Source organism: Vespa velutina, chromosome 15, assembly GCF_912470025.1.
Source record: "Vespa velutina chromosome 15, iVesVel2.1, whole genome shotgun sequence".
NCBI classification, from domain to species: domain Eukaryota; kingdom Metazoa; phylum Arthropoda; class Insecta; order Hymenoptera; family Vespidae; genus Vespa; species Vespa velutina.
Window position 1 is genome coordinate 4568666 of NC_062202.1, and position 14787 is coordinate 4583452.

At 26.1% G+C, this 14787-nt stretch overlaps 4 protein-coding genes across 9 annotated transcripts; 1 reads left to right on the forward strand and 3 right to left on the reverse strand.

The window, feature by feature from the left end:
* Positions 1-3: 3 nt before the first annotated feature.
* On the reverse strand, positions 4-4731 carry LOC124954633 (eukaryotic translation initiation factor 3 subunit C-like). Its single transcript, XM_047507863.1, has 15 exons — positions 4604-4731; positions 4271-4373; positions 4072-4204; positions 3667-3951; positions 3490-3587; positions 3270-3397; positions 2791-3201; positions 2508-2717; positions 2279-2432; positions 1732-1947; positions 1381-1660; positions 1108-1301; positions 783-986; positions 565-703; positions 4-442 (listed from the first exon to the last, which is right to left on the reverse strand). Exons 2-15 carry the CDS (start codon positions 4361-4363, stop codon positions 309-311), a joined length of 2679 nt encoding a protein of 892 aa, XP_047363819.1. The 5' UTR covers positions 4364-4373; positions 4604-4731; the 3' UTR covers positions 4-308.
* A 1006-nt stretch (positions 4732-5737) lies between these two features.
* On the reverse strand, positions 5738-9797 carry LOC124954446 (folliculin). 3 transcript variants are annotated; one of them, XM_047507409.1, is made up of 9 exons: positions 9477-9797; positions 8832-9373; positions 8222-8576; positions 8045-8150; positions 6911-7185; positions 6740-6852; positions 6336-6662; positions 6013-6247; positions 5738-5929 (listed from the first exon to the last, which is right to left on the reverse strand). In XM_047507409.1, exons 3-9 carry the CDS (start codon positions 8524-8526, stop codon positions 5788-5790), a joined length of 1503 nt encoding a protein of 500 aa, XP_047363365.1. In that variant the 5' UTR covers positions 8527-8576; positions 8832-9373; positions 9477-9797; the 3' UTR covers positions 5738-5787. The 3 variants fall into 3 exon arrangements, with proteins under 3 accessions (XP_047363365.1, XP_047363366.1, XP_047363363.1); XM_047507410.1 differs by adding an exon at positions 8694-8701 and having other exon boundaries at positions 8832-9797; XM_047507407.1 differs by having other exon boundaries at positions 8222-8627; positions 8832-9797.
* Positions 9798-9834: 37 nt separating this feature from the next.
* On the reverse strand, positions 9835-10926 carry LOC124954447 (60S ribosomal protein L36-like). Of its 2 annotated transcripts, none has more exons than XM_047507411.1 (4): positions 10799-10926; positions 10312-10438; positions 10102-10236; positions 9835-9981 (listed from the first exon to the last, which is right to left on the reverse strand). In XM_047507411.1, the coding sequence occupies exons 2-4, from the start codon at positions 10435-10437 to the stop codon at positions 9901-9903; spliced, it is 342 nt and encodes a 113-aa protein (XP_047363367.1). In that variant the 5' UTR covers position 10438; positions 10799-10926; the 3' UTR covers positions 9835-9900. The 2 variants fall into 2 exon arrangements, with proteins under 2 accessions (XP_047363367.1, XP_047363368.1); XM_047507412.1 differs by having other exon boundaries at positions 10713-10804.
* Positions 10927-11864: 938 nt separating this feature from the next.
* Positions 11865-13678, forward strand: LOC124954271 (mitochondrial import inner membrane translocase subunit Tim10 B-like). Of its 3 annotated transcripts, none has more exons than XM_047506923.1 (4): positions 11869-12116; positions 12393-12435; positions 12515-12610; positions 12702-13678. In XM_047506923.1, the coding sequence occupies exons 2-4, from the start codon at positions 12412-12414 to the stop codon at positions 12879-12881; spliced, it is 300 nt and encodes a 99-aa protein (XP_047362879.1). In that variant the 5' UTR covers positions 11869-12116; positions 12393-12411; the 3' UTR covers positions 12882-13678. The 3 variants fall into 3 exon arrangements, with proteins under 3 accessions (XP_047362881.1, XP_047362879.1, XP_047362880.1); XM_047506924.1 differs by lacking the exon at positions 11869-12116 and adding an exon at positions 12123-12292; XM_047506925.1 differs by lacking the exon at positions 12393-12435 and having other exon boundaries at positions 11865-12116.
* Positions 13679-14787: the final 1109 nt, after the last annotated feature.

The window sequence follows — 14787 nt, forward strand, 5'->3', positions numbered from 1 at the left end:
ATGTATGATATGAAACGATATTATCTTATATTTTCATTTTTTACATACTCATATTAATGTAAATACAAAGTGTTTCAATTTGATAAATTCCTTTGGATATTGATAATACAAAAAATGTTCGGAAGAAAAGATGAATGGTTTCAAGGTCATATAATGTTACATAAGTAGTATTTTTGTCGTATACTTATGGCATTAATACATAATGATCTCTCTGAAGAGTATGTCACAGCTCGCTATATTAACAACCCTTAATAATCTATGAGCGGGTACATATAAAAGAAAAGAAAATACATAATTTTATAATCATTTCAATAATTTCGGTTTTCTTCTCGATTACGATCACGATCACGATCGCGTCTCTGTCTTCCCCAATCTTGTCCTTGTCGATTATAATTTTGACGATCACGGAAGTTTCCTTGATTTCCTCTCGAAAAGAAGTTGCCTGAAATAATATGTATTTACATATTAACATTAACTTCTGCATTCTTAATTAATACACAATTATATATATATGTAGATGCTAGAATATGTAAACAATATATTTGCTATGTTTAGTTACATTACCTTGTTTCATTTCAAAAATACGTTCATTAGAATCTACGAAATTATTTACTTTGTCACTAAGTTGTAATGCAAGTGATTGTAAACGACTAGGTTCACTTCGATGCATTACAACAGTTTCTGTTGGATCATCCAAAGAAGCCTATAAAAATATGAATTATAATTTAATATATGTTTTATATTATTTTATGAAATATAAAAAATAAATATTTTTAATATACCATTAACTCTTCGTTAATAATCATCTTACTAATAATGGAATGAGCAACTGATCGTTTTAATTCGAACATTTCTGCGAGTTTAGGCATTGAAATAGAATCATAAACATGTGAATATGTAAATAAATAAGTTCTCAATGATTCTTCTTTTATTAATCTTGTAAGCATTGTGCGTACTTTATCAGCCTGATAAAATAAATCCCAAACCTATAAAAAAAAAAAAAAAAAATAAATAAATAAATAAATAAATAAACAAACAAACAAAGAGAGGGAGAGAGAGAAAGATAACATATTATCTATAATAGTCAAGTCGTAACGATGAAATTACCTTTGCATTCATTTTCTCATTAATGATAAAATTATTGCAAGCTGACCAATTTCCATTACGCATTGCTTTTGCTGCTGCAACAACATGTTCTCTCATAGATTCTGGTGGTCCAACCAATGATTGGCGCTCGCTTGATCTTAATTGTTGATAAAAAGTTTTTGATATCATTCTTCTTCTTGCATCAAACTCATGTGCTAAATATAAATGAGTTATCAAAATAAATAATAATTTTTATAAAAAGAAAAAACATTAAGGTATAATATGTAAACGTACCAGCCATATAAGGAATTTCAATAAGCATTGCAGAGACAAGATAAACACATTCTAAAAGTTCTAAATTAATATGCATATGAAATGGCATTTGTCTTTGCTTTTCTATTTTTTCTTGTTCCTTGCTTCGTTCATGTTGTCGTTGTGGAAGCAAACCTTGTGCTAAAAGTTCCTTCACTTTTCCAGTCACCATAAGATCAACGAGACAGTTATGCGCATCTTTAATATTTGCATGACGAAAAGCACATAATCCCAGATGTGCCATTGTACGATTATGTAATATCTGAAAATAAAGATTGTCGATTGTAAGAAAAATTTTTAATTAATAGATTTTATATAAATATTTATAATCACCTGAGTAGCTGGATCGGAATGTTGAATCGTTTCTTGTAAATGTGACATTAACATAAGATCTCTAGCACGAAACCAATTATCATGATGTGCATGATGATAAATATGTGAAAGAATGGCTCGTGTCCTCAGCCTATCAGTATTATCATGAGCATAAATATATCTGCAAAGTTTTTCCATCACTTGTACTGATGTAATTACTTCTGATCCAAGTTCTCCCTAAGAGAATTGATTCATTAAATATTTATGATTAATGATAGGACCTGAAATACTTGGTATCTATATACAAGGTAGAGCATCTAACTGGAATCACTTTGATTATTACATTAATAATAATTTTAATAAAAAATATTTTAGATAGAAGATCTGTTGCAACTCGATATTCTCTACATAAATAGTATTTAGATATTTAAAATTAAATATTACTATTACTATTAACTTACTATGATACAGATTTAAAGCGATTCAAAGTATTGCAGACACCAGTACTACTTATGATATATCAAAATATAACGTTATAACATTTAAATTAATAATCTTCATAACATACCTCCTTTTGCTTAAGAACATTCGGATCAAATTTATAATACAAGTGTTCAATTTTACGTAAATAAACTCGACAAAGTTCTGACACAGTTCCTTGTCTTTCAAGATATTCCTGAACTTTGTCTATAATTGATGCAACTTGTTTTTCGTCCTTCAATCTATAATGATATATCTTAAAAACATTCGTATCTGAAAATGAGTATTTATTATTGCACTAAGCTCATCACAATTACCTTTCTACATATTCATTGCTGTGTGGATCACATTCTTTCAATAGTTTGGTAAATTCTTCATCAAGTCTTTCTACCAATGTTAAAACACAACCATGTAATTTATATGGTGCATTTTCATATTCTTCTGCATCTTCTGAGACAGTTTCTGAGATCATCATATCTGATGTACTCAATAACATGTCAAGCATTTCTGTTATACGCTCTAATATTCTATATGTAGAATAGTTTGAATATTAATCAAACAATGCATCTTGAAAGAGTTTCTTATAAAAAATGTACTCACTTAGACCAATATTCCGGTTTCATTGCATCAGATACTTTGGGATTATAATCAAAAATAGATGAAACAATGGAAAATTTAATCTTAACTGCTACAGCTGGTCCAAGATTATGGGCATCAGCAATAGATTGTAACTCATGTAATAATTCTATTTGTTCACGTCGATCTGTACGTTTTTTCCCACGAGCTGCAATTACTTCGGAAAGTTTCTTTAGAACAGCAGATATATTTATTTCGGCATCTTTTGCAAACATTTTTGGCTTTTCTGAAGGAATGGCAACACCACCCTTGACTGTCTCCCATTCTCCTTCTCCATCATCTTCATCTTTCTTCTTCTTTCGTTCTTTTTCTTTACGTTCTTTTCTCTGTTCTTTACGTTTTACTTTATCTTCATCTTCTTCTTTATCTGCAGCTCTAAAACATTAAAATATAAGATCGCATTGTAACTATCGATTAAAGAGAATATGATAATCATTGCTTACTTCTTAATAAATCGTTCTCGGTAATTTTGATATTGACCCTCATCGTCGCTACTTGTACTTTCACTCTCTGAATCACTGCCCCAATCAGTTTCACTCTCACTACCATCCTCACCATCTGCCATACTCTTCTATATTATTGTAAACAAAAATTTTATTTTTATCACATTCTTAAATATGTAATTTCATATCTTTGCTCTGTAAATTGTTAAAAATAAATTACCTTAAATTTAGATATGTCAGGTTCACTGACTTCTGAACCACCCTTTTTGAATACAAGAGCACTGTCCTCTTCTTCTTCTGATTCCACAGCTTCTTCACCTATAATTTTTTGTAATAATTATATTTGATTAAATTTAACTAAATACAATAAACTTAGAAAAGTCTTATGAAAATGAACCTTTATCATCATCTTCGTCATCATCTTGATCTGGATTTTCTCTGAATTTTCCAATGTCTTCTTCAAAGTCTTTATTGTATTTACGAAGCTTTTGACGTAGAGAAGTTAATGATTTAGAATTGTTTTTAGACATATTTCTACGTCCTTCACGATCTTCCCATACTTCATTAATGAAATCTTCCATCTCTACTAAACATCTAATATAAAAACGTGGTGTCTGACCACTTTCCTCTTTTGCTATTACAGGCAAAGCTTTTTGATAAGCTCGCATCAAATCTTCGAAACCTTAAGAAAAAATAACAAAATTATATAAGTATGATATGAATTATAATTCATCTCTTATAGAATAATTATATTATCTTTAATAACTTAGATTTCTATATTTATAGAATAAAAAGTACTTACTAGAAAGCATACTACTCATATCTTTGATTTTTTTATAGTTTCTTATGAGTTTAATAAGATTAGCAATTTCTTCATATCTTTTTTCCTTAGTTGATCGTACAACACGCTTTGTTTCTTCCTCTTCATCGCTAAACTGAGATAAAATGTATTAGAAAATAACTATTATAAAGTAAAATATTAAATAAAAACTTATACTTACAGTAAATGCTGTAGTAGGTACTCTTTGAACCTGCTCTTCTTCAGATGTGCTATCAGATTCAGAATCTGAACCATTAGCAAAAAATCGACTCATTTTTGAAGGTCTATAATCAATACAATATGTTTTAATTATATATGCTAATATTTCTTTAGTCGTTAAAATTATATCCCTTTTATTATTTACTGATAATAACACTCGATATATTCATAATATATTTTCAATATTCGCTATCAATATTTTGTATAAAAAAAAAAAAAAGAAAAAAAAAAGAAAAGAAAAAAACAGTTAAAATATCAATATATTATCAATGTATTGATAAATTGTCAAATTTACCTGCAATTACGTACTAACGTTCATAAAAATTATAAAAGAGTAATCACACTTTTCCGCGACACATATGCGCTATAAGCAACATAAGGGAAATAAAATCTATTTTTACAGGTACGATTTCCAGCGCCATCAAGTGTTTCAAAGTGAAATACATAACCGCAAAATTTAAATATTTGTTGTGTTTGGTGTTATTATAGCTATTCTCAAAAAGAGAAAATGCAAAATCATCATAATAACATAACAATATAAAATAAATGTACCTCTGTGCGACTATACAATAAAATTTGTATAAAAAAAATATGTATGATATGAAACGATATTAACTTATATTTTCATTTTTTACATACTCATATACATGTAAATACAAAGTGTTTCAATTTAATAAACTTCTTTGAATATTGATAATACGAAAAATGTTGGAAAAAAAGTTGAATGGTTTCAAGATCATATAATGTTACATAAGTAGTATTTTTGTTGTATATTTTTGGCAGTAATACATAAATATTATAATTATACGTCTAAGGCATTGTTTTTACTTCAAAAATATTCACTAATACTTTTCAATTAGCGCAACACGATTATGTTTAAACCTAACGTGATATCACTAAAATTTCAGAACTAACTCAAATGCGGCATAGATTCCTGTTGCTCAAACTTTATATATATATATCATTTTCTCCTGAAATATCACAATTTAGGGAGGTAAAACCAAAAAAGACTCAAAAATCATTTTTAATTTCTAAAGATAAGGATCATTAATGTATATAGTTTATGTTCGTAGTTTATTAAAATATTTTAATCTCGACTTTTTATTAAAAAGTGATTTTATTTCTTAAGTTTATTTTTGTTATTACGTAAATATCATAAATAAAATATTGATTCAAAGGTAATTTGTTATTTCTCGATTACCATATTTAAATTAACCAGCACAGTTATTTTAATGACTTCCTCTTTTTGCTTTCAATTTCATTATCTTTTTTTATGAAAAGTATTGTTTTTAACCTTATAATTTGCAAGATAATAAATCTTTAGTTAATCAATATTTTAAGATCATATAAGATTAAAAGAAGTTGATATATAATAATTTACTAAGAACACGAAAATTAGGAAAGGATTTGTGTAAGAAACAACACAATGTGTTTGTACCCCAATGGTATACTACAACCCATACAATTTCAAAAAATAAATTATGCAGGATTTGATGGTAAACCCATAGACCATGCATCTAACAGTTTTTTATCATGAGGACCAGCTCCTAAACTAAGCATGAGACCAGAAAGATCTCCACGATGACCTCTGCCTCGCATCGCATGAACAACCCTGGCTATACTGTAATAAATTCAAATTTATATATAAAAGAGAGAAAAGTTTATATTTAGTTTATATATACTTAATAATTCGTGTTTTCTTACTTTGCCCATTCTTTCTGTAAAGCAATAAAGTGTGCCTTAAGAACAGAATTTCCAAGTTTTTCATCTTCCAACGATTTTTCAAGTTTTATTAATAATGTAGGAAGTTTTAATGGGAGTAAACCAGTCCATTTAACTATATGCGATGGTGTATTTTCAACTTTATGTTCATCAGCTATAATATCCAATCTACATACATTTGGAGATGGTAAAGGTACAGCTACCGATGTGTCCACTCCTGAAGAATTATGTTTTATGTATCTAATTCCTCTATGTACCAAAAATTTTCAATATCTTAAATTACAATAATTACAAATTTTATATACCAATAAAATTATATTTATTTAGATCCAGATATTCTACTGCCTGTGCATGTACTCTTCTACATGCTCTTGGTACCAATGAACTTAACCCATGTAATAATTCAATTCTTGGAATTTTTGGACCTCTCACCAAAATTTGAATGCCAGTTAAACTGGAGTATAATAATTGTCTGAATTGATCTTTGCTAAGTATTTTTTTTAAATTTCTTAAAATAAGAATAGCAGCATTATCTGAAATCTCAGAATATTCTGATGGTTGAGATTCTTCTGTATTTAAATTCAAATTTACAGGTAATTTTGTATTAACCAAAGTGAATCCTTCTTCAGTTTCTAAAAAATATGATATAATTTAATTGGATAATGTATATATATGTTTTAATTACATTTTTTTCATCTGTTATACTAACCTATACGATGTTCTAAATTGTAATTAAGTTCTTTATCTAATAAACTCATTGGTAAAATTTCTATAAAATGTCTAGCGCCTGCACTAAGGATCCATACAAGCCACATGTGAATTCTACAAAAATCTAAAAATATATATCTGTACTCTGTGCAATATAAAGTATTTCTTATACCTGACATAAACATGCTTCTCATTTGTTATACTGCTAAGTGCTCTAACTTGTTTTGTTGAATTATGACAGGAGCCTGAGCTGCTATTCGTTGTAGTCAAACGCATCGCCCTTTGTGGACATTCAGCTTCTTCAATATTGTATTTTCTTTCTGCACAGTCCTGTAATTCTCTAATGACCTCTCTTAGATTATCAATTAAAAATGGCCACATGTTCAATAAAAATTGCTTGTCCCTCATGAAAACAATAAAGCTGCACCATCTGCGAAAGCCTCTTGCCTGTAAAAGTAATTAAATCTGGATATATTAGAGGAAATTTTATATATCAATATAATCATATAATAATATATTCTATTTATTACACTTTACTATTAATGTATCTAAGCTTTATCAAAGTTAATAAATGTTTCTATTGATGATTAAGAAAAATGAAATAAAATCTTCAAATAAAATATGATTTTTAATATACAGAGTGTAACCAACTAGCAAAATTTCAGGTTTAGATTCCTTCAGGTATAGAGAAGAAAAATAGATTTTATTAATATGGGTTTAGGAATTCTTGATTTTTGAATTATAAGACTTTCTAATATGATCTTAGCATACTCCAATTATGTTTATTTACTGGAATTATGATATACTCTAATAACATTTTTTTACATCAAATATTTTATATGTCCAGCTCATGCTTGAATGCAGACATTAGCTTGAATCATCTCACTGAATTTCTAATTTCTTCTTCTTTGAAGTTTGCTAAGTGTTGTTGGAGTTTTATGTATTGAATGTGTATTATTCATTCTAATGTATTGATGAGATAATGTAAGTACTCAAATGAATACATTCGCGTTTATATGCAATGCATTTAGTTCATAATTTGACGAATAACAATACACTAAGATCATAATTGGAAGTATTATAACTCAAAAAGTAAGCATTTTTAGACTCATGCTGATAGAATTCATTCTTCTTTTCTACATATAAAAAAAATCCAATCCTGATGTTTTGCCACATAGTTTTGTTATATCTTGTATATATAATTTAACTTTTAACAGATTATAATATAAAAAAACTCTAATATTAAAATGATTTGAATAATTTGTTGTAATAGCTACCAAACATGCTTTTTCGTTGTATAATTCACCTGGGCATCTTTTAATGTAAAAGTACGACTTAAAACATGCCCTCTGTATTCATCTCCAAAATAGCAAACACCTTCTTTGCCTGGATGTACCTCACAACTAAGACTCCTAGTAAAATATAATATTTATAATACAAATATACTTTAAATGATAATAAAAATACAGTGAATACAAACTACCTGATGCATGCATGTTTTAATAAAATTTCAATATCTTGAGTCAATGGTTGTTGAGCAGATAAAAAGGATGTTCTGGTATCATGCTCATTACTCAAGTATTTTAAATTGTTAATACTCTGACAGCCTTCGCATTCTTGTTGTCCTTCATCTATTGTTGTTTGCGCTTGTTTTAATATTTCTTTTGGTCCATAAAATTTTAACTTCTCTGTAGTTTGATTGTCATAATTGCGATATGTTTGAGTGGTAAATATTACTTTAGGTCCATGTATTTCACAAAATGTACATAAGGCAATAGCGGCATTCATCGCTTTATTAAAATCTAAATTTTAGATTTTACAATTCACCTTAGTTATACCTAGGTTATAAATATTTTTTTTTTATGACACTTTATAATATTTAACATTACCTGTAAATTATATTCAAATATATAGGCGCATAAATGTGATAATAATTCAAAAAGTCTTAAAGTTACCTGAGACACTTGATAAATTATTGAAATATAATATTTTATTAAACAAATCATTCATAAAGTTTTTTTTAATTTATTTAGAGTAAAATCTCATCTCAGGGATACTGGAAGTGAGAAAAATATATTGATAAACATACATACCTATTTCTTTGTCATTGATAAGAGAAGATTAAAATGAAATTTATTTTTTGACCTCTTTCACGTGATACAACGAAACTGATACCGAAGTAGAACACGTGATTATATTAAACACAACTACACTCGTAACTTTTTAATTGAAACTTTTTTATTGTTATTGTCAAATTCCGAATAAATTTAACGTGTTTTTAATTTTAATATTAATCTATTTTACATAACAATGAAAGTTGAAGTCAACAAATTCAAGTTTTGAATCATTCCAAAAGTTTTTAAGCGAAGTATTAAATTCGTCTAATTCTTTACGATTATTAAAATGTAAATACATAATCTATCAAATTCCGTAGATAAAACGTAATAATGTACAAATTGACTTAGTCGTAGCAGATTATACCCACAAATACTAGTTTGGAGGTCTGATTTGTGAAAATATAAGAAATGTGTGTATATGCTATAAATTTCTTAATTTAATATTAGTAAAATTTTAGATGGCAGCATCGTTCTACGTGTTTTATAATCTTTTAATCTATCTGTATTTGACTCTGTGCCTGTAGAAAACACATATATATTATTGAATATATAGAATTTTTTATGTAATTAATATTCATATTTTATAAAATTTTTGTTAATTTAAAAAAAGAATTACAATACCATCAAAAATTATTGTCTTAGAGCAAGACATTCCTAATCTGCCTGATTCATCCTCTACTTTTATTGTTTTCTTGTTTGATCTCGATATTTATAGAAATAAAATATTAAATATTTCATAATAGTTTATTAGAAAATTCGATTATTTGAGATAAAATATATAGCGTCATTCAAATAACCCAAATTATCTGACTATTTGCGTAAATATTCAATAGTTACGTAAATTGTTTAAACTTTTGATATCATGCGTATCATAATTGATTATAATAAATTAAATAAACATAAAAAATTGATAAATCACTTATTTTAAATTAAAATTAAAGAATGTTCGATCGCAACGGTAATAAGATAAAATTTAGAATTAAGGATTTCTTTTTTATGAATATATTTTAATAATATTCATACGAGATACATTAATTTAAGAAAATTAATGATGTGCTTTTCTCATTTGTACAAGAATATTTCCAAGTTCTTCACGCTTCCTTTTTGCTCGGATATGTGTACCCAACTGAAATAGAAAATGTAAGTAGACACAATGTAAGTAAACATATACTTTATAGATTAATATATATTTCACATAATGAATATAGTATATTTTCTGGACAAATATAATAGTATCATTTCTTACTCTTCTTTTCAGAAACTTTAAAGCACGTTTATCTTTCGATACTTTCAACAATTCCATTGCGCGCTTTTCATATGGAGCATGTCCGGTTACTTCACGTATTAAGTCTCTTACAAATTTGCTATGCTTTGTTTGCCTCTGAAATTATGTATCAATTATTAGTTATATAAGTTTATTAATTAATGTATCAATACTTATTTTTATATTTCATACCCCCTTTAATCTAGATGGTCGAAGAATTACAGTTTTTTCTTTCTCTGTTTTGCTTTTTGCCACTCTGATGGTAGTAGTTTTATGGCCTCTGTTGAGGCCAACAGCTAATTCATATCTTGGAGCCATCCTATCCAATAATATACAGGTTATGTGATAATCAATAATGTAACATAAACAATAAAACTAATCAATATGTCTCTATTCTTAATTGATGTTAATTAACAACAAATAAAAATTTTTATAACGAATATAGAATAGTTTTCATAAACAGAATAGTTTTATAAAACAAAAAAATATTAATTAAAATAAACTAAGAGAATACATATGCATACTACAATTTCCATACTACAATTTTTAAATAGTTATTGATATCACGAAAATATAAGCTAAGAAAGACATACAATTAAAAGTTTTTTCTATTGACTACATTGCTAATTGAGTTAATAATTTATTAAAGTTAATCGAAGTTGGTCGAAATGGAACTTACTTTCTCTTATGCTGGCCACATACACCTTCTACTACACTAACCGTAACCGTAACGTAACATTTTGTACGTTTCGTAACACAGCGTTATGATGGTAACGTACGGTCATCATACACTAAAAGATATAGTTCATGACATAGTTGCACGTAAAATTTGACCAATAGTAAACACGAAAAATTTCCCTCCCATTTACAAACTTATTTAATCTAGAAATGTTAATGTACATTGTCATTCAATTAAATAATCAATAAGTATCTATTTTATAATTTATTAACAATCTTGTATTAAATTACGAATTTTACGTTAATATGAAATTTATTTAGATGTATGAATATTAGAATCATTTATATTTAATAAGAAGAAATATCTCATGCCGTAAACGTATCATGTTTAATTAAGGTATTATAGTTATATTTTTTTTCTTAATTGAATATCGGCCTAAACAAAATCTATAATAAGAATTAGAAAAAAGATTTGTTACAATTAAATTTTGGATATAAAATGTAAAATATAAAATGCAACGGTACAACATACAATAGTATGTCATCTAAAATATCAAAATGGTTCATAGCTTTGGCGTCATTTTCACCTATTCAAGAGTTATAAGGTTCATACAAAATTTATATAATTGCTTGCTGCCTTTTTCGTTTTTCAAGCTGTGGTAATCTTTCTAATTGATTAACAATTAACTTCGCAAAAATTTTCCAGCATCGAACTTCTCGTTGATCCATCAGATTCATGAGGACTAGGAGAGTTATCCGAAAAATGGTTGGGAGAACCAGTTAAACTTCAGTGACTATTATATGCTTTCACCGATGATCAATGAGTAGTACATCATTTTCTTTAACAGTTTCATTTTCAAGTATTTCATTTTCAAAATTATCAAACATATTACAATATTGATTGTGATCGCTCATTTCTCTAAATAAATACTGTTAACATATAACCTCATTAATTTCTGGTGTTAAATTTCAAATTAAAGCGCGTATTTTATGATGATTTATAATTGGTTGTCCAGAAAGCGCCTACCGTAAAACTTTTATCTTTACGGAATTTTTCGACATTACGTTTTAAATTTTATGGACGAAAGTGGAAGGGTTACGGAAAGCGTAATACTCGATTGAGATTAGTCGATTTCTTTATGCTTACATTTTACATCCTTATGAAATTTTTATCTTCCAATTTAGTTCCTGGAGGGACATTAATGACATTAGAGCCAGTGAACGTCTTCTGATAACCGTGCTGAGAATCAACCATTACGAATATTGTATAAAAAAGAAGATCGTATATTTTGTTGTGTCGCGTCTAAGATTAAATGATTGTAGGTTTTGTTTGTAATTGTTTTTCGTTTTTATAAATATTTTGTTATTTCTTCGTTTATTCTGGATTATATCTTTGACCAATTCATTTGTCTTATAAATATATTAATTTAAGTTCGCTATAAAAAATCATATTATTTGAGTCTTTAAACAAAAGATATTATTATGTATAATCCCTGTAGATTTATATATCTATTATAAAAACACTTATTTATATAAATAAATTGAGATATTTAAATTTGAATATCTTTCACTAATATAATAATTTAATAATTTAGTTTATCATCAAACTTTAAAATGGATCTTCTTCAATTGAGAAATGTAACTTGTTTTTTAATTATACTTTATAGAATAAGAGGAAGTATACAAAAATTTTCTTATATTTTCTTTTTTTCCATAGTTTCGAGATTTTCTTCTTGTATATAATCAAATATCAGAGACTTGCTTCAAGAGATGTGCTGATACATTTCTTACTAGAGAAATAACATCTAACGAGGTACAATTAACAGTAGTTTATTCTAAAAATTTAATCATATTGTAATATGTAAAATCTTTAAAAATATGTTGAAAACATTCTTTATTTACAGGATTTATGTATAAAAACTTGTACAGAGAAGCATATACATGCAAATCACAAAATTATGGAATTATATATGGAAATCCAACCTATTCTAGTTCGTAAAAGAATAGAAGAAATGAATAACAATCAAGCAACAATAATGGCACAATCAGAAGATGAACAGAAAGTAGGAACAACTATAAGATAAATTATAATAATATATTTATTTGTATAAAAAATTGTACTTTCTTTATCTATCATATGTATCCACATCTTTACTTACATCTTTAATATCAAATTTAAATAAAACAAAAATTTCATTACTTTGAATAGGAAAAATATCTATGGAATTTAAAATACATCACCGTACTTATATAGTAATATTCATTCTAATTAAAATTAAATTTAAGATTAATCATCATATACATCAGTAACAATTATAGTATAATAACAAACTTATCAGATTGTTATGACTGTAATATTTCAAAAAAATTACAGATTATATAAGCATTGATTTATTAAGAATTTGTATACACATAATATACACACACAATAACATTATAATTAGGAACATACTAGATAGAAAGTTTCAAATTTGATAATTATCTCTTTTGGTACTTCAAATTTTGAGAAAAGTATTAAAAAATAGTTTTGTTTATATGCAAATAATTATATTATATAACTGTAGTTTAGATATGAAAAACACAAGTTTAACTGATATGATATCGTAAAATAGAACATGCTTCTTATATATAATTGTCAACAAAATATAATTGCATTTGTTTTATGAAAATTTAATAAACTAAAATAGAGGCTATAAACAACAATTTTATTTCACAATTTGTAATTTGAAGCAAAAAAAGAGGCAATTACTGAATCTGAAACACACTTTACACAAACTACATTTCTTCTTACACATAAAAAAATTATTAAGCCGTATATTGTTTTCATGTAAATTATTTCATACAGTTAGCTAGTAATTTATTAGCTAGTAACTGGTTTCATATGCATTTGTATATAGCAACTTTTACATATCTCCTAAACTATAGATAATTTAAAAATTTATACCTGGAATGGTTTTAACAATAATTAAATTATTATTAATATTAAAACGTTCTTTTTTCACATTTTCCACATTGAATAAGCATAAAACATATTAAATAAAATATCTATAATATAATATACTAAAGCAGAATTATACACTACTTATAATTAAGATCTTTCATAATCAATTATCAAACAATGTGTACGTCTTTTACACATTTTGTATAACATTGGCTTACATACATTTTACATACTTGATGTAGTCATTATATATCATATTTGCTTCAGAAGATTCAACTTGAGAAATTTTTAATATTGCATTAATGATTATAATGATTAATAATCTTCTCTAATAAAACAAATTTTACTTTTCTATGTCAATATCTACATTAAAGCATGTGCAAATAATCAAACATACAGGAATATAACACGAAGCATAACAATTTAATGTTATATTACCAGAATGATTTCCTTAAAATATAATGATAAAATTGTATTATATTTTGAGTTACTCATATTATAAATAATTATGCAAAATTGTAAAAAATAAAATTAAATATGTATAGTGTAACTATATCACTTTAGTATTAAAATAAAACTAAATTTGACTAGCTTGTAAAATAAATTATTTATTATATCTCCTTTCAACATGTAAAAAAGAAATTAATTATTCAATATTTATTTACATACAATTACTTCTTTATGATAGAGATACTTAGGAAGATATTCATGTTGTACTTCAAAAAATTTATCAAAGTTACTTTTTCAACATTTTAATCGATAATAATTCTATGAATTTCATAAATAATAAATATGTTAGAAAAAAATGTTTGTATTTTATTATTATTCAAAGTATATTGGAATTTATTGATTGAGATTGTCATTTTATAACAACTTGGAGTGTTTTTTTTTTTTATGAAAATCAAATTATTTAGATTGAATCATATAATATTTATGATAATGTTATTAACTAATTGATAGTTATTCCCCTGTAAATAGTAATATGATACATATATATATATATATATATATCATATCAATAGACAATTTCTTTCTATTATACGAACTGA

What these genes read in the sequence shown, in the direction of transcription:
- LOC124954633 (XM_047507863.1), bottom strand. Translation starts at nt 4,363, where the DNA reads ATGAGTCGATTTTTTGCTAATGGTTCAGATTCTGAATCTGATAGCACA. An exon ending in CGAGAACGATTTATTAAGAA is followed by an intron (nt 3,202 to 3,269) that starts GTAAGCAATGAT and finishes TTAATGTTTTAG; the next exon opens with AGCTGCAGATAAAGAAGAAG. An exon ending in AAACCGGAATATTGGTCTAA is followed by an intron (nt 2,718 to 2,790) that starts GTGAGTACATTT and finishes TTCTACATATAG; the next exon opens with AATATTAGAGCGTATAACAG.
- LOC124954446 (XM_047507409.1), bottom strand. Translation starts at nt 8,526, where the DNA reads ATGAATGCCGCTATTGCCTTATGTACATTTTGTGAAATACATGGACCT. An exon ending in GAGAAGCATGTTTATGTCAG is followed by an intron (nt 6,853 to 6,910) that starts GTATAAGAAATA and finishes AGATTTTTGTAG; the next exon opens with AATTCACATGTGGCTTGTAT. An exon ending in TTACAGAAAGAATGGGCAAA is followed by an intron (nt 5,930 to 6,012) that starts GTAAGAAAACAC and finishes AATTTATTACAG; the next exon opens with TATAGCCAGGGTTGTTCATG.
- LOC124954447 (XM_047507411.1), bottom strand. Translation starts at nt 10,437, where the DNA reads ATGGCTCCAAGATATGAATTAGCTGTTGGCCTCAACAGAGGCCATAAA. An exon ending in GACCATCTAGATTAAAGGGG is followed by an intron (nt 10,237 to 10,311) that starts GTATGAAATATA and finishes ACATAATTTCAG; the next exon opens with AGGCAAACAAAGCATAGCAA. An exon ending in TAAAGTTTCTGAAAAGAAGA is followed by an intron (nt 9,982 to 10,101) that starts GTAAGAAATGAT and finishes TTTCTATTTCAG; the next exon opens with TTGGGTACACATATCCGAGC.
- LOC124954271 (XM_047506923.1), top strand. Translation starts at nt 12,412, where the DNA reads ATGGATCTTCTTCAATTGAGAAAT. An exon ending in ATCTTCTTCAATTGAGAAAT is followed by an intron (nt 12,436 to 12,514) that starts GTAACTTGTTTT and finishes TTTTTTCCATAG; the next exon opens with TTTCGAGATTTTCTTCTTGT. An exon ending in GAGAAATAACATCTAACGAG is followed by an intron (nt 12,611 to 12,701) that starts GTACAATTAACA and finishes CTTTATTTACAG; the next exon opens with GATTTATGTATAAAAACTTG.